The 19,089-nt window shown below is 37.1% G+C and overlaps 1 protein-coding gene and 1 long non-coding RNA gene across 4 annotated transcripts in view; both read left to right on the top strand.

Annotated features, from left to right (window-relative positions):
- LOC5567760 (TSC22 domain family protein 1) overlaps positions 1-2,537 on the top strand; it is a 303,514-nt gene extending 300,977 nt beyond the window's left edge. For all 3 annotated transcript variants that reach the window (XM_021845523.1, XM_021845524.1, XM_021845522.1), the window contains one exon: positions 2,139-2,537. In XM_021845523.1, coding sequence (XP_021701215.1) covers positions 2,139-2,356 — 218 coding nt within the window. In that variant the 3' untranslated portion in view covers positions 2,357-2,537. The remainder of the gene's footprint in view (positions 1-2,138) is intronic.
- A 437-nt stretch (positions 2,538-2,974) lies between these two features.
- On the top strand, positions 2,975-4,394 carry LOC110676687. Its single transcript, XR_002500624.1, has 2 exons — positions 2,975-3,936; positions 3,992-4,394. It is a non-coding gene; the product is annotated as an uncharacterized LOC110676687 (long non-coding RNA).
- The last annotated feature ends 14,695 nt before the right edge of the window (positions 4,395-19,089 follow it).

Here is a 19,089-nt window from a genome sequence, read left to right as displayed (position 1 = left end):
CTGGAGAGTCGCGTACCACCATACTCTGCGAATATTAATTTGCGAGACCATAGCGTTCCAGAATGCGCTTATCTATCGGAATCAATCTTCGCATTGAAGTCGTCCATGTAGATCTTGATATCACCATTCGGAATTTTATGTCTGACCGCCTTCAGTTGATAAGGTTTCGAACTCCGATGACAAACTGTGTTCATCGAAGTCCGGCCAACGGACTTTGCTCAGTCCTAGGATCGCTAGCTTCATGTGGCATGCCTCATTGGAAAGTTGTGCTAGATTATCCAGTTGGGCTAGAGTTGATATGTTCAATGCTCCGATTGTTGTCCGTTGTTTAGCGCTAAAGGTCGTTGCCATTAAATCACTGCTGGCGAACTGTTCCTTATGATGGTCCGCGAAAGCATGAGGTAGGAACTTGTTATCACGAACGTCTAGTCACTTTATACTAAAATGATACATAAAGCTTTCCTATTGCAACAATCGTTCAATCTTTCATAAGGCAAAATATATAAATTTCGATAGTCCAGTTCGCTGCGTGTGGGATTCCAATGTGGATTCTAGAACTCCAGTGTGAACCCTGAGTCTCCAATGTGGATTTCGGTATTTTTAGTGTGGATACTTTGACTTCAGCAAGGATCCTAGGATTGCAGGAAATCAGAGCTATGTCGGAAGTGGCAAACAGATTGTCAACTAACAATTTTGAGTCCCGTTTTTGCATATATTTTGGGCCGACCAAGTGCAACACTCATGACACTTTTTTCTAAGTTAAAAGCAAAACCTCGAAAAAACAACCCTAAATTACACTCGTAACCATTTTCCATAAGGGCCATCAAATTAAATATTCAATAACCGCACTCATTCACCATCCACCGCGCCACGGAAAGTGTTTCCAACCTCAAAATACCCGCAAACAAGTGCCTCCACTCGACAGTCTCAACCGCTCGATTTGAGTCTTCGCCGCCATGCAAAAATATCCGCATCCTACTCTGCAACGATATGCATTTCACCAAACCAACCGTACTGCTGCTCGACTGCACAATGGCGTAGCTAGGGTTTTCAATGCCCGGTGCGGATTCTAGTTAACTTGCTACCCAGTGCATTGAAAAGGCAAATAGGCAGCTATGATAGAATATTGAACAAGCTGTGTATTAACAGAAACACTCAAAGTTTCAAAAACTTCGATTTCCAATGGCGGAAAAAATTGATGTTCTATACGCCTATGAATGATGATAGCAACTCCCCCACATGGCCCATCAAGTCGATCATTACGATGAGTAAAAAAGTTTGGTTCTCTTTTGAGTTTGGATCAAGATTTAATATAAGTTTCAGTAATAGCTGCTATACATAGCTGTTAGAAAATAAAAAATTCAAAAAACTAAAAAATGTTAGAGAAACGTAATTTAATGACAATTTTATTAGTAAATTTGTTATAAGGTTTTGAAGTTTACAGTTACACGACGAAACACGTGCCAACTCTACAAATTGAAATTGAAACAGCGGTAAGAAACCACGTGCTCCAATGGGAATCGAACCCTATTCGCTAGATGGGCGCTTAAATGTACAAGCTGTGGGGCCCCTTGAGAGACTCGATTGCCCCAAAGCACATGGAATCATCATTCCGCAGTCTGTCTTTGGATGTATGATATGTATATTTGACACATACATCGTCGTGTACAATTAAACTTCAAAACCTCATAACAGCAAGATTCCTTAGACGGGAATTGCCTAGAACTTGACAATTAATGAACTATGCAAGTAAATTTTACACCAACTTGGATCTCCTAGGAAATTGTTCCTTCCTCCAAATTCGGAACAACTGACCACGATTGGCGGCACTCTTTGTTTCCTTAATTGAATCAAGCCTGGGCAAATCTTCGAATTGATGTTCGGAGTACTTGTCTAGTGCATCGAACTGATTGCTCATTTCGGTTCAAATATCAACCATTTCACCCTTTGGAAGTTGTTTGTTCAAAACAGAATTTGCGCGAAACAACCGCTCCACCCCTGCTACGCTACTACGGTTGCAGCATAAGCAAGCAGTCCTCGAAAATTGTTTTTGTATAATAATTTAATTTCCCTCCCAACAACTATAACAACGGGTGCACTTATCTCCCAACATTCTGCTCCACTTTTTTTCTTTCCAGGTGAAAAACCAGCCGCTATGCAGCACGCCAACCGGAGCCAGCTGGAAGATGGCAAAACGAAAGGAAGCAGCAGCAGTGGCACCAGTAGGGCACTGTACAGCCCTCAACATCATCCACTCGTGGCGCTTCCGGTGATGACGATGCTTTTGCTTCTCCTATTTCAAATACGATTTCTTTCGTCACTGGGGCGAAACCATGGCTACCCAGAGAGCAGGTGAGAGCGGAACAGCCCCCCACCCCCAGGATGGAGCAGAAGCACGCCAGCACATTCGACTTCCTCCCAGAAACAATGGAAGCAAACAACAGTAGTACAGACGCCACGTCTCCTGGGTTCGCTAAATTAGGTTAAGGTGATTATAAAACGAAGCCACACCTCAAATTTTCAAGAGCACAAGACTTGAGAACAGAACAGCGCTCCGCGTTGAAAATCTAATCCAATTGGTCACCACCAGCAAGCAAATAATTTGATTGGTTTTCAACGCGAACTGTTGTCAGATTCTCTCGTCTTGTGCACTTGAAAATTCTGAGTTTGGCTTCGTTTTATAATCACCTTAAACGAGAGCAAAAATGTAATATGTATCCTGCCTGTTACCTACCCCAGAAGGATCCCGGGGATAGGACCTCACGGTGCTCCAGAGACCGCTATTATCAGAAAAAAAATCTCCTTCAAATCTGTGCTCTCCAGTCGATTGCTAAACTGTACGCCTGAGAATTTTTTAAAAAAAAAGATCGTGGGACCCGTTTTGAAGTTACGCCCTTTTTTTACGGCACAATTTCACAAATTCCAAGGAAAACAGTAATATTTGTTTGGGGTTTCATTTGCCATTATACCATCCTTCAAAGTTTGTTTGTAGATATAGGTGTTCGCAACCCCTGGACTGATTTAAAAAAAATACAACAATAAATTTATTTTGGTAGTTTCGGTTAGCAGTCTTTCAAAATTGCGTTGATTAATTATTTATCATCACCGTCGTTTCGGTCCGGCTGTTGGACCATCTTCTCTTTGGAAATCACGGGATAAGACATTTTTTAATTTTAAATGTGTTCTACCTACATATTGCATAATAATCAATTTCGCCCCTGAGGATCAATTTTATTCTCCTTAGTCATTTTTATTTTATTTTATCTAAAATCAATCACGTAGGCGTACAGAGATTAACGATGTTCTGATTTTGTTGAAATTAGTTTGAAAATATTTGAAATGCCAATAATAATACATAAATCAGAAACTTCTAAAATATCGATGAATTTGTCTCTGATTTACGGTGTTTGAAAAACGTTTATCTGAATTTAATCCTTCTGACAGTTGCTATTAAGGCTCAAGAGAGAATCGAGCATTTTCCAAAAACGAAAAAGCAGTTTTTATTAGGTAGTCCAAAAAATCACGAAAAACAAGATCGTCCATTTACCATGTTTAACAAAATAGAGACTCGGGATTTTATATTTTTCTAGAGTTGTTTCAGAAGAGAACGATTTGTATTTGAACCTTAAGAATATTTTCGTGGTGTTCATCTGATAAAAACACTAATATCATTGTTTTTCATATAATTTGTTGATCTGTACTATCAAAAGAGCGTAATTTCAAAACGGACTCTACTATATTTTTTTTAAATTGCTCTGCCATGCATTTCAGCCACAGATTTGATGTAGATTTTCTTCTGATAACAACGGTCTGGGGAGCACCGTGACGCCATTCGGTGCTGGTGGTCGACCAAAAAGCTGCTCTTTCGAGTTCAGCCAAGCCGAATCCCGGCTTTACTCTTCTGCTGTATCCGATCAACCGAGCAACCCTTTTCCGGTAACAATGCAAACTGGACGAGTCAGAGCAAAATGAAATGTAAATTTAATTTTAGGTTTCCTATATTTATATACCCGCCCCGCGCGCAGAGAGAATAGCGTTTTTATGAAGGGTGGAACCGCCATGGGGAAGGAATCTTTCGAGGGAAAACGCCAAATTTAATTTTGTGGCCACTTTTCCGATTCGATTCCTTCGTTTGTGAGGGACAAAGTGGATTCGGCGGAAATTCCTCCAACATTGTAAATAAAATCTGTATCTAGAAATCATCGATTGTGAATAGAAGTTTTCCCCTTTCTACGTTTACTAACAAAGTGAGGCTACTCGAGGTATTATCGTCTGATGGATATTTAACCAAAGGTCCCCTCTTAATGATAGTTAGTGCAAATGTTTCAAAAATCGAAGTCAATAAACCAGTAAAATCTGTACCGAAAAGTATTATTCATATACAACTGAAAACAGTACAAGCGGTGTTTATTGAATCCGAAATCCCTGTTGTTCTTTGAGAATTAAGGCCCAAACGCAATGATAGCGGAACGGCAACGGAAAGCGGAACCGGTTCGCCAACATGAACACTATTACATGCTCGTCGACTCAGTGTTGGTTCATTTTCATTCGTTCCATTAGGGGTAAATGACGTAGCTTTTTGGTGGGAGGGGGGTCTTCACGAATTTGTGACGATGTGCGACGAGGGGGAGGGAGGGGTCCTAGCTAGTGGCCGTAGCATTTCGAATCATTTCGGTAAAAAGAGAGGTGCTGAAAAAATGGAACAAAATATTTGTTTATCAAATTTCTTATTTTTTGTTTGACTTATAAACTTGGGTTATAAAATGATGATTCGGCATCCAAACATTCATATGACAAGATTGAAAAAAATCAATGAAATTTCAGAATTTTCTTATAAATGCAATCAAACAGATTTGAATAATTATGTGAATATTATATTGTATTCATTTCTAAATTAATAAATTTATAAATAAACAGAACAAAAAGTTCAATAAATTAGTTAAAAATCAATGCTTTATAGACTTGAAGAATATTGTTTTCTCATTTGTGAACTAGACATGAAGTCAACTATTAGTTTTATTCATATATTCTGTTGGGGCTTTATTGCTACAAGATAATATGCTCTTTTTGGCAAATATTGCATTAAAGATATTTATTCCGGGAATTATGCATATTATTTATTCCGAGAATTATGCATTCAATGTTGCAGGAGATCCCTACCCAATCAACTCATCGATTTGTTTTGATATATCATTACTCTTGATGGAATAGCCTGAATTTTAATGAGGACAGGCTCAGTGTTATCATTCAATTTTCTTAATGACACGGTAACTTGAAAAAGGTTTATTTTTCTTTTTTATAGGTTATGAAGGATTATTTCAGTATGATGAACGATAATGAAAATTAGCTGAAATATTGATGGAAATGAATAATGTCATGTGTATAATAATCGCTAAAATTTTCTAAATATTCCAAATTTTACAAGTGTAATCTTTTCTATATCTGGCCACTGATTGCTAAATGGATTTGAATTTGGATAGTAATGACGAAGATACATTTTAAATTAATATATATTGTTGATCATTTTCATTAAAATCTATTTCTTAACAACGAATAATTAAAAAACAATCCTCTAATATAACGAAATTGCCGTTCAATTTATTATTATATATATTATAACCTAACTCGTTACTGTTATCTTCATCAATGCAATCAAACTTTTTTTTCACATTTTCTGTTATAAACTTGTTTTTTATGGTATCAACAGCAAAAGTAATACAATTTAGCCTATATGAAACTGGAAACTAAAGTTAATGTAACTTAAACAGAAAATATGTTTATTTAAAACTGCTTTCCAAATTACTTTTGAGCGCTACTGTATATCAAACTGTTTTTCATTAGATCACCCTTACGTTTCAGTCAGTAATTAAAATCAAACCTTGAACCATTGAACTACTAAATTCCAACAGCCAAAAAAAACAGCCAGTAAAACAATTCTAAAAAAATATAGAAGGAGGGGGGTGTGTGCTTAATATGCTACGTATTTGTTAAGGGGGGGTATCAGCATTTATGACGAAATGCTACGAGGGGGGAGGAGGGTGTAAAAAAACAGTGAAAAAATGCTACGTATTTTATGGACGGCCCTTATGGCCGAAGCGAATTCCCTTTCCGTTGCCGTTCCGCTATCATTGCGTTTGAGCCTTCACTCAAGACTTCCACCCAAGATAACTGCCGAGGACTACTCCACGTGATGACAAGTAAGTACTGTTGATGGGGGTAACAGTGGCTCAGTGGGGTGAGACTAGGTCAAAACATGATTAGAAATATTTGTGCAAATTATTGAAATATTCTTGTACAGTTTAAATAATGCATTCTTTCCGGATGTCAAAAGCTATCAGCAAAAAAAAAACTCTGGGACAAGAAATTAGTTTTAAATAGTTCAACGAAAAGAGCTTGAAAGTGACATATTTTTATATTTCTCATTTTAGGGTGTTATAAAACATCATACATTTAGAAAAACTAATAACATTATTTCAACATTTTTAATTGATTCCCTTTTCTTATTGGTCATTAGTAGCATACTCGAATGGAGAACGCTTTATCTGCGTAGCTCTTAATGAGAATCGATTCCAGTTTTTTTTTTGCCAACAACAACTACAACAACTACAGCAACTACAACAACTACAACAGTTCCAGAAGATTCTATGAATTGGAGAGTAGAGTCGTACAAAAAAATCTACTATATCCTCCCAAAATAGCTATAGTGTAGTATGATTCATTGTCATTTTTCAAAATTACAGTTATGAAAAGACCATCGACTCAGAGAAATACCATGTCATGGAACAGGAATGTTATAAGTAATCATCATATCAAGCATAAATTTTGTATTAAGTTTGCATCCATGAGTCGATATCGAGTTATTTAGCATCGACTCTTGGAGGTTACAATGTAAATTAATAAAACTCGTATATTTGGCGCACATTCATCTCATTTATGTTTATCCTGCTTTTACATATGTCGAACTCGTTTTTGAACCTGAGATGGAACTGGTGAAACCGTTTCACATTTTCAACTCACACCCGATTCAAGTTCGACTGAACTGCAATTTGCTTGAAGTTGATTTATTGACGTTTTGATCACCAACCAAATTTCAAATCAGACGACAATGATGAAATGTTCGAAAATATGCTAAGAATTGGAATGAACAAAGTTCCAGAAAACTCCAGAATATTCTGCCAAAGAGCTATTGTAGTACTCCACAATTTGCAATTGTAATGTTCTAATATTGAAATGTGCCGTTGTAGTGCTCAACGAAACTTTTCGATGAAACATCAAATTTAACACAGACAATTCTGGGATTTTATATACCGTAAAATAGTTTAGAAAACTTCAATATTTATGCATGCTGTTTCAAAGATTTATGGTTTATATTTTTAAAATAAGTACTGGTATCCTAACTATCGATTTATTCTGAATGGATATATAATTTTTCAAATAATCGAAAGTCGGTTTTCTGTTTTGGGGTAACTTTGATAATAGAGCATGAATCGAACAAAATTGAATGCATTACGGAACATTTATAGGGCGTTGCATACCTGTAAACGTTTAACGCTACCGTAAAATGGGGTAACTTTGAAAGTTTTTTCGAAGAAAACTTGAATATTTATGCATGCTGTTTCAAAGAATTACAATTTATATTTTTAAAACAAGTACTGACATCCTAGCTATCGATTGCACTTGATAGATTGCCAAAAGATTTATTCTGAATGGATATATAATTTTTCATATAATCGAAAGTCGGTTATCTTTTTTGGGGTAACTTTGATAATGGAGTATAAATCGAACAAGATTGAATGAATTACGGGACATTACTCCCTTGGATGTATTTACAGTGCGCTTAACGGAGATCAACACTAACATTGGATCGAGTCAGGACGAAGTTTCTGATGACATGTTGTATGATCTCGCTCTTCTCATTCTGGGAGGATTCCGGATCCATATGGCGTCGAATCAGACATATATTGACCGCCTCCAAACAGCGCTGAAGGCCCAATTGATGAATCCAGATTTCTCAGATGGCGTAGAAGTGGCAATCACGAACTTCGCGCAACTCTATTCGGATCCAGAGTTCATCAAACTGACCTGCGGAATGGACATGTTTTTCGCGGTCTTTCCGCAGCACAATCGGGCAAAACTACGATTTGGAACATTAATCATGGCGCACAAGGACTGCACTGGTCTTTCTGCGATCACCGCCGGATGTGAACTGATGCACCATACAACTCGTGTGTTCTCTCGGTGGTTAATGACGCCGGTTCTAAGATCCGATATGAATCGGATGACGATCCCGGGTCAAGAGATCTGCATACCTGTCCATACCTGTCAGGTCTGGGCATTGTCGATAAGAGCCCATATTCGGCAGCGCTGAATTGTGGGTTGCATATGTTTACGCATATGATCGGATGCGCCGTGCCAATGGCTCGGTCAGTAAACGCAATTTATTTTCAGCCATCCGGGCTCCAAGCAATCATCGACAATGCTATACTATTTATTTATGCACATTCCTGCACTGGGTCTCTCCAGAAGCAGTTCTTCCGGGCATCTGAAGTGGGGACTGTAAAGAAGGTCGAAGAGGAGTCAAGACAGTATATGGAAGAAATGCGGAAGAGGCTACAAGACTTCAAAAATGAAGAAGAACAAAATACGGGGTCAGGTGACGACGAGGAAGCGGCATCCCGACCGGGTACTCCAGATTCTTCTCACAGTGAAGGAGGTGGAGGTGATTTGGAAGATCTGGAAAGTGTATCAGAGTTGGGAGGAGTTGTTGAAGGTGAGCCAACCAGTCGCGATGCGCTCGACTGGTATATGTATATATCACGTTATTATCATGGATCCCTTCCTGCTCGGATGCGAGCCGTTGCTTTTGACCGATGGTCCAAATTAACAGATGTCCGACCTAATACTGTCGGTGAATTTGTGAAGAGAATGAGTAAGAATGTCCAGCCATGAGAGAGGAGTAGGGGCGAAGGAGGTTTCTTTAATTTTACACTATATCTATTTATAGGGCGTTGCATACCTCTAGGCGTTTAACGCTATATGGAAATTTCTGACTTAGATTACATAAATGGTCCCAGTTTGTAAAAATGGTTTTCGCTAAGAGATTTGAGACCGAATTCATGTTCTACTATAACCAGGCTATCATGGGTAAGTGACGAATTCATTATAACTTTATCAAATAGTGGTCGTAGAACAGATTGTTTGTAAGCGTTGCAAAAATGCAAAAATCTTGTGAATTTTTAATATTTGCATAAAAATCCTCAAATGCACTTGATTCCAACGAAAATAGCTTTGACATGAAGTGTCATATTAACACTCTTTACTTTTGCATTCGTTTTTCTTAACTAATTGACAGAAACTTTGTTATTTCGTTTAGTATGTTGGGGGTTTCGCACTATCAAAGTTACCCGCATTATCAAAGTTACCCCGTTTTACGGTATATGGAAATTTCTGACTAAGGTCCCAGTTTATAAAAATGGTTTTCGCTAAGGAATTTGAAACCGAATTCATGTTCGCCTATAATTAGGCTGTCAAGTATAAGTGACGAACTCATTATGGTGACGATGGATCGAAGCCAAATTTCAAATTTTCAAGAGCACTAATCTGGAGAACCGAACACCCGTTTAAGCTGAAAACTTGATCGATTGGTCACCACCAGCTTGTTGGCAATCGATGAGGTTTTCAGCTTAAATTGGTGTTTGGTTCTCCAGATTTGTGCACATGAAAATTTGAGGTTTGGCTTCTATTCATGTTCACCTTATGACTTTATGAAATAGTGATCGTAGATTGTTTATAAGCGTTTCAAAAATGCTAAAATCTTATATATTTTTAATATTTGCATATATATTCTCAAATGTACTTGATTCAGACGAAAATAGCTTTAACATGAAGTGTCATACTAATACTCTTTACCTTTGCATTCGTTTTGCTTAACTGATTAACAGAAACTTTGTTATTTCGTTTAGTATTTTGTGGGTCTCGCACTATCAAAGTTATCCCGTTTTACGATATATGATAATTGAAATCCACAACTAATGTAAGGTTACACCTTACCTCTTTCGACGTTAACTACGTCTTACGGCAATATACTGGGTGTCAATTGAAAATCTAAAATGTTGCGACCGTTACGATATTATGTTAGAGTTTGAACTAAAGGAAGGCTGCAACTATGACTATCGACTAATATTCAAATGCAGAAAATCACTTGGCGTAGTTAACGTCATGCGGTCGTGTGTTGTACACTACCCCCTCTGATTTTTTATTTCGACGCTATTTCTTCTTAAAGGCTTACCTGACTCGATCGATTTTCCTTGTGCTCTACGAAGGCAATATTACAGAAAAGTAAATCAGTTTTCTGAAATAATGCCGTCGTAGAGCACAACGAAAATCGATCAAGTCAGGTAAGCCTTTAAGAAGAAATAGTGTTGCACGATAGAGGATCACTAAATATTGCCTCGCATGCTAAAAAAAACCTTGCCGATTTATTTATTTTCACAAAGCTAAAGAAATTGATCAAGTCATATGATCCATTATGAAGGAGCAGTGTCAATTTTTCTTTGCAAGATTGGATTTTTACTTTTCATACTATTCTATGCTTGATGGTGTTGATTGAATTTTTTGGTTTCCGTGTTTTTTTTTTTTTTACGTTGGATAACGTCTTACGGCAACATACTGGGGTACAATTTCGAAAAACAAAAAATCGCTCGCGTCACGAAAAGTGGTTAGATTTTGACTGTTAATAACTTACTGACGCCGGGATAGATTTTCATGGCTCTTGCACCAATCGATTGTAAATTTTTCTACGAATCGATTCCAGTAATGGAAACTATTAATTTTCATGACTAAACTGTTGAAAAATTGGGAAATATCGAGGTATGTCTTATTTTTCATAGAAAAGCACATTTTATTGCTGTTATAAGGTTTTGACGTTTTGTAGTTTCATGTACCGTGAAACGGGGTATCTTAGATAATGCGGGTAACTTTGATAGTGCGTAACCCACCACAAACTAACCAAAATATCAAAATTTCTGTTAATCAGTTAAGCAAAACGAATGCAAAACTAAAGAATATTCACTTCATGTAAGAGCGGTTTTCCTTTGAATCAAGAACATTTGAGGCTTTTTATACGAATATTAAAAATTGACACAATTTTAGCATTTTCGAAACGCTTACAAACAATCTGTTCTACGCTCACTATTTGATGTAGTTTTGAATAGTTGGCAACTTATCTTTGACAGCCTAGTTATTATAGAACTTGAATACGGCCTCAAATCGCTTAGCGAAAAGCATTTTCACAAACTGGGACCATTTTTGTAATAAGTCAGAAATTTCCATATAACGTTAAACGCCTAGAGGTATGCAATGCCCTACAAATGTTCATTATTCATTCGATTTTGTTTGAATTATGCTCCATTATCAAAGTTACCCCAAAACAGAAAACCAACTTTCGATTATATGGAAAATTATGTATCCATTCAAAATAAATCCTCCGGTAATCTATCGACTGCAATAGAGAGCTACTTATTAAAAAGTTTAAAAAGTAAGAGGTTGTTTCCGAGATACAACCGCCAAGTTGACGTTGGATAACGTTAGCTTCATCTAGTTCCTGGCTTGAGACCGGCACAAACTTATGAAAGATTTCTACTGATAAAAATCCAATCAATTTTCATATTATTTGTTGCATGTCAATTCTGACCTATTATGGACATTGTGTGTTAGCACAGAAAATCTGTGGCGTAAGTTTGGTTCGGTTAACACTTTAACACCGATAGACTCGGTGGATGGAAGAAGAAGCATGAGCGATAACTCTTGCTTCCCAAACAAATATTCCGGTCGAACGTTAGGTCCACGCATGATCCACTAAGATTGGTTGCTTTAGTAGGTTCGGAATCCAGTTTGAGGTTGAGATACTTCTCCATGAAATCCGCGAGCTCCATGTTCTCCTCTTTGCTCAAATCGATGTTAAAGTTGCCCGTCATGATGATTGGCATGATCTCCTTTTGATACTCGAAGAAGTTCCGCACCATGAAGAACTTTTTCTGCTTCATTGTGGTATCCGGGGAAATGTAGAGGCAAATCTGCGATTCCAGAGCTCGGCCGTCATGGTCCTGTAGGAAGCGAGTGGCCTAGCTGATTGGTTTGTTTGAGGATACCAACCTGTGCGCGATCCACGCCAAGCGTGTCAGCATCATGCCGAAGGACATCCAGCTGACTCGTCGTATCCGTGGAGAACGCGCTTAAATTGAATTGCAGCACAATTTCAAACAAAACTGGTCTCAACCTGAGAGAGACTCGCGAAGAGGAAAAAGTAAGAGATTGTTTCGAGATACAACCGCCAAGTTGACGTTGGATAACGTTAGATTCTTCTATTTCCTGGCTTTGTTCTTTTTGTGGCATATCAATTCTGACCTATTATGGACATTGCGTGTTATTATTTGGTTGGTTCCGATAGATCGATGGAAGAATAAGCATGAGCGGTAACCTTGCTCCCCAAACAAATATTCCGACTGAACCTTAGCTCCACGCATGGTCCACTAAGGTTGGTTGCTTTAGTGGGTTCCGAAGCCAGTTTGAGGTACTTCTCCATGAAGTCCGCGAACTCCATGTTCTCCTCTTTGCTCAAATCGATGTTAAGGTGGCAGTCACGATGATTGGCATGATCTCCTTTTGATACTGGAAGAAGTTCCGCATCATGAACAACTTCTTCTGCTTCGTCGTGGTATCCGGGAAAATGTAGAGGCAAATCTGCGATTCCGGAGCTCGGCCGTCATGGTCCTGCAGGAAGCGAGTGGCCTAACTGATTTGTTTGAGGATACCAACCTCTGCGCGGTCCACGCCAAGCGTGCCAGCATCATGCCGAAGGACATCCAGCTGACTCGTCATATCCGCGGAGAATGCGCTTAAATTGAATTGAAGCACAATTTCAAACAGAACGGCCCTTTGCAATGCATTCGACGTACAACAGTTACAACAAGAGACATTTCATCTATTACTATTAATTGATTAATTTATTTATTTATTTATAGATTATAATTTTGGATGATTAGTTTTCAACGGAGATAAACGGCAAACAAAGTTTTAACTAGGTTCACGTCGCTCGGGTCGGGCGGCGGTAGCATTTTTGCAGTCATCTCTGCGTGCGTATTTCGATTCCATCGACAAATTTTACCAAATCAAATCATCAACAAAGCTGTTGCTGATTAGTTTTAGCTCTTTGTTTGACAAGTTGATACTCTGATCGCTCTAACATGCATTTACATGTAGGTAACGACGATGACAACGGGATTATTCAAAGTAAGTTAAGTTTGTAAGGATGCTTAAAATATATCCCCGAGCCCGATTTCATCTCTTAAATTCGTACCAATTAGTATGAGCTTTGAAGTTGAAATAATAAAATTTCTGTTAAATATCAGGGATTTTCTTTAGAACCCTGCCCTTAGGTGATGGGATTGACGGTGATTTATCAAGTGATTGCATATTGTTGATATTGTGAAATATACTAATACTAATATATTGATCGCGAAAATAATCGTAATTATAACTTATAAAATGTAAGCTAGTCTAATAGTTTTAAATTAAATAATGACATGTGTTTCAATGCTTAAATATATTTTACACTTGATTTATCACACCTTCAGCATGAGTTTAGTTACTGTCGCATGATCTAACACCAGATAACTACGCGTAATGCTGGAGGGACCGGCAGGGCTCATTACCAGTCTCTACTAACACTCAAATCACTAACAAGACTGGGAAACCAACGATCACCTTCATCAGTAGCACTATTCCTAATAGTAGTATTAGTGCAATATACATAAATCTTTTTCAGTAGACCACGAGGCGCAAGAGTGGGTGCGGGTGGTCTCTGCGTCTCACAGGTCATTGAAAATAGACATTTATGTTAGGTTTACTAACAATGTAGTAATTATTACCTTAGTAATACCGTAAGGTGCCGTAATTCAGCGCATCGCCTAAATCCGCATATTTGGTCCAAAATTAATCGAAATTTAAGAAAAATTTTGAAATTTGTCCATACCGCTATTTGTATATGCTGGTAATGCATAATAATTCCAATTAAAATGGTCATTAACAATAATTTACGATTTTTGAGAAATATTCCAAAATGTTCTGAATTACGGCATTTTACGGTATTGCGTTATTTAGTAAGGTAATAACTTATTTAATCCTCTACGCATTTTTGCACTACTTTGCATTTATCACACCAACACTGGCGACTATAGCGTTCTTTGGGTAGTATTTCTGTTATGTAGTAGTAACCTCTATCGTTTTTATTCTAACGATCATAACATAATTATCGTGAGCGTAGTAGTGGAAATAACATAGAAGTAGCTTTTGTATTTGTAATTAAGGTATCATGGTATTAGTTCCCTGTCCTTTGGTTCAGAAAGGGGTATGGGCGCGTTCTGCCAACTCGGTCGAGGCAGATTTCTTGTGTGAACAAGTTACAACATGGACGTTCTAAAATTCCAGAATGAAGTGTTGTGCATTTGAAGATGGGATGGATTCGCGTTCGTGCTTTACTGCTGCTTATCTATAAAGTTATATGCAATAACCGACCCTTAGCTTAACTATTTAAATTAACAGTTGCAAATAAATTAACCGTTTTGAGTTTACTAACATGTCGTCACGTTAATTTTATCATAATGATCTTTTATCTACATCCGTCGAACCATTCTGAATGGCCGTTGTGAGAATATCACCAAGAACTTCTCACATGCAATAAAGCTGGACACGGTGTCTGTGTGGAGTAACTTTATTACAAAAAAATAGGTAAGTCTGAAATTTCGAACTAAAAACAATTAGACTTTGCTCTTTCATTTGCGACCAAAATCAAAATAATCGGTCGGGGGGTCCAGAACATTTTTTTTTATTTTGTGTGAAATATTCATGGATATGTGTGTTTGTACCGACGCACATTGCGTTGAACGTAGATACGGGAAAAACTGCAAGATCAAACCATTTGAACACCTTGGCTTGGAAGGTAAAGTTGTTCTTGATCAAAAGAGCTGTAATAAGCATAAATGACATATAATATACGCATAATTGCAAAACTGTCTCAAACGTCATTTTAGTTATTGTCCACGAAAAACCTTTGTAAATCGTACTTAAATTGGTCATAATGATGTATGAAGTTATTAGGAAATATTACTCGCAAAACTTATGATCTCGTCCTAAGGTGAAGATGCATCGATATCAAACCTCGAATTTTCAAGAGCTTGTTTGTAGATTTGTATCTTGAGAACCTGACAACCTTTTGCGTTGAACATTTTATTGATTAGTCGCCACCAGCGAGTGACCAGTGAGTTACCGGTTGTCTGCTTCTCTAGTCTTGTGCTTTGGAAAATTCGAGGTTTGGCTTCTATGTATATGCACCCTTAAAACCATTGATAACCGAGTGTGTAGCTCGTTGTTATTAAGCAGATAAACGGACCAAAATAAGAACTGTCACCGCTGGGAGACAGAGGAATTCTCTTCATCGTAGCATTGTGAAATAAAGTGTAAATTCATTCGTTTGCTCAGTAATAACAAGCTATGGCTTTTAGGACGATATCATAAATTATGCGAGATTTCTCTTTTTACTCGTAGATACAAAAGTGACTTAACCGCTTTTCAAACAACACAATTTCAGTTATTCGAATTAACTAGTAGAGGGCTTCGCATGTGATAAACCTTGTTATAAGGCATGTAATATACTTGCCCCATGGTGCTGAAAAATACGCTAATTTTGATGGTATTTGAGATGTTTCAAATCTTATATTTTTTATGTTATTTTCTTAAAAGCACAGTGCTTACGAAAAGATCAGAAACTAACATCATGAGGCTAAAATGGGTTTGGGATTTTTGTACTTGTTTGCAGGGCTATAACCCCATATTAATGCCTCTACCGGCAGCTTCATTTTTTTCAAAATATTCAAATCGCGATAACTTTTTCGTTTCTCAATACTTTGGAAAATTTTTTCACAACTTCTCAAAAAACTCTCTTATTTTCAGAATCTGTATCGGTTTTGAGCATTGTCATCTATATTCGGAGATATTCCAAAATTCCTTGGCGGACCGACGCATAGCCATAACTCTCGTAATTATCTCTGGCTACAGATTTTTGACGTTGGATAACGTCTTACGGCAACATACTGGGGTACAATTTAGAAAAACGAAAATCGCTCGCGTCACGAAAAGTGGTTAGATTTTGACTGTTAATAGCATGCTAACGCCCGGATAGGTTTTCAAGATTCTTGCATCAATCGATTGGAAATCTTTCTACGAATCGACTCCAATAATGAAAACTATTGATTTTCGTGACTAAACTATTGATTAATGGGTAAATATCGAGGCATGTCTTATTTTCCATAGAAAAGCACATTTTTCTTGCTGTTATAAGTTTTTGACGAATTGAAGTTTACATGCATCATGTTGAAAATGCCAAACAACTAATGTGCCAAAATTTTCTAACAAATGTGTTTTGACGCTGGATAACGTCCTTCGGCAACATATAGGGGTACAATTCCAAAAAACGAAAAGTTGAGCATGTAACGAAAAAGGGTCAGGTTTCGACCGCAATAACTCAGCCATTTATCGATAGATTTTTGATATTTATCCATCAATCGATCGGAAATTGATCTACGCGTTGATTCAAATGGAGACCACTTTTGATTATTAGCAACAAACTATTGAAAAATCGTATAATGTTGACCCCTTTCTTATCAAACCAATCACGTTCAAGCACATTTTTGGTTTTCGCTTCCCACTACACGGTGCCAAAAATTTCGTACGAATTCCATGAGAGAACGCTTGTGAATTGTTTTCTTGACTGGGTTTCCCTCTTTCATAAGATTCTTATAAAACACAAAACGTCCGATAATCACAAGAAAATCTTATCGTTGTCATTAGAGATCTTATGAAAATCTCTTTTTTCTTCAATTCAAAGAGCGATTCTCTAAATGCATAATGATCCTAAAGAATTTCATAATTGAAATCTATGATCCTTCATAAAAGTATCTTATGATATTATATTCATTTGTATTATGAACGCATTGATCGATGGAAGTTCACAAGTTTTTCTTATGAGTCTCATTAGTTGCTTCTTATGTCTTTATTCCATTAGAATTTCGTATAAAATTCCTACGTGTTTTTTGATCACAAGTGTTACTAATCATTGTCGTACGCACACTTATGAATCCCTATCGATAATATTATGTTATTCACTGAGGAAATGGAACGTATGAGGTACATAAGATTTTCTTATGGAATAACGACTCAAGATGTATTCTGTTTTACATTCAGGAATCTTATAATATTCCATAAAAAAAACTTATTAAATAATACTCATAACATAAACAGATATAATTTCATAAGAAATTCTTTTTGGTAATCATACGCATTGATCGTTGGCTTTCATAAGACAATCTAATGGAGTACGATATTCGTAAAAATTTCATACGAAAATCTTGTGAATTACGAGGAGCGATGTCAATAACATTATACTATCGAAAGAGATTCATAAGTGTGCGTATGACAATGATTAGTAACACAAAAAAAAGAGTCAACTTCCTATCATACGTAGAAATTTCATACGAATTTATAATGGAATAAAGACATAAGCAGCACCTAATGAGACTCAAAAGAAATGCTTGTGAACTTCCATCGATAATTGCGTTCATAATACAAATGAGTATAACATCATAAGATACTCTTATGTTATGAAGGACCATAGATTTCAATTATGAAATTCATTAGGACCATTATATATTTAGAGAATCGCTCTTTGAATTTAAGAAAAGAGAAACATTCATAAGATCTCTAATGACAACGACAAGAATTTCTTGTGATTATCGGACGTTTTATGTTTCATAAGAATCTTATGAAAGAGAGAAACCCAGTCAAGAAAGCAATTCACAAGCGTTCTCTTATGGAATTCGTACGAAATTTTTGGCTCCGTGTAGTGGGAAGCGGAAACCAAAAATGTGCGTGGATCTAACGTTCAACCAGAATATTTGTTTCAAGAGCAAAAGTTACCGCTCATGCTTCTTCTTCCGTCGACCAGTTCTATTGTTGAAGTGTTAACCGAACCAAACAAATAATAACACAAAACGTCCATAATAGGTCAGAATTGACATGCAACAAATAGTGTGAAAATTGATTTGATTCTTAACAATAGAAATCTTTCATAGTTTCGTGACGGTTCCTATCCAGGAAATAGAAGAAATTAACGTTATCCAACGTGAATTTGGCGGTCGTATCTCGGAAACAACCTCTTACTTTTTCTCATATTCGGTTATTCGCTTTTCAAAACTATACTTTGATGAAAGTCTATTGTGCAGAAATTAAACAAATCGGTGTAACTGTTTTTGAGCAATGAGCTTTTATGTTTTTGGTACCACTCTAGTCGTAACGAGCTCTTGAAAACTTCTTAAAACATCATATTGAAATTTTATATGGGAAGTGTCGGTCCCCCAAGTTGACCAGTTAACTAATGGTCAATACCGACATAGATTCCAAAAGTAGAAGAGTTTTTAGAGAAGTTGTGAAAGAATTGTGGAAAAATATAGAGGAACAAAAAAGTTATCGCGATTCAAATATATTTTTGTGCTGAAAAAATGAAGCTGTCGGTAGAGGGGTCAAACTAAATAATAGCAAACAAACTCATGAATATCTCTTCAGCTATCCGTCGAATTGGGGACGGACCTGGTGTAGTGGTTAGAATACTCGCCTCTCACGCCGAGGACCTGGGATCGAATCCCATCCCCGACATAGTCACTTATGACGTAAAAAGTTATAGTGACGACTTCCTTCGGAAGGGAAGTAAAGCCGTTGGTCCCGAGATGAACTAGCCCAGGGCTAAAAATCTCGTTAATAAAGTCAAATCAATCAATCTGTCGAATTGAATTTCTCTCTTCAGCAAATTCCTTTATTATTGTTTGAAGAATGAGCTTTTACAATGGGATAATAAGTTTGTACTTACATTACAGTACAAGCGTGTTTGGAACATACCTCAAAATTTCTTCATAGTAATCTCCATATAAACCTACATTGTCTTTGGGCCACCTTAAATCACCACCTAGAAAGCTGCGAATT

This window comes from Aedes aegypti, chromosome 2 (assembly GCF_002204515.2).
Source record: "Aedes aegypti strain LVP_AGWG chromosome 2, AaegL5.0 Primary Assembly, whole genome shotgun sequence".
Taxonomy (NCBI): domain Eukaryota; kingdom Metazoa; phylum Arthropoda; class Insecta; order Diptera; family Culicidae; genus Aedes; species Aedes aegypti.
Note: the sequence above shows the minus strand (reverse complement) of the source record. Positions and strands in the feature narration are given on the sequence as shown.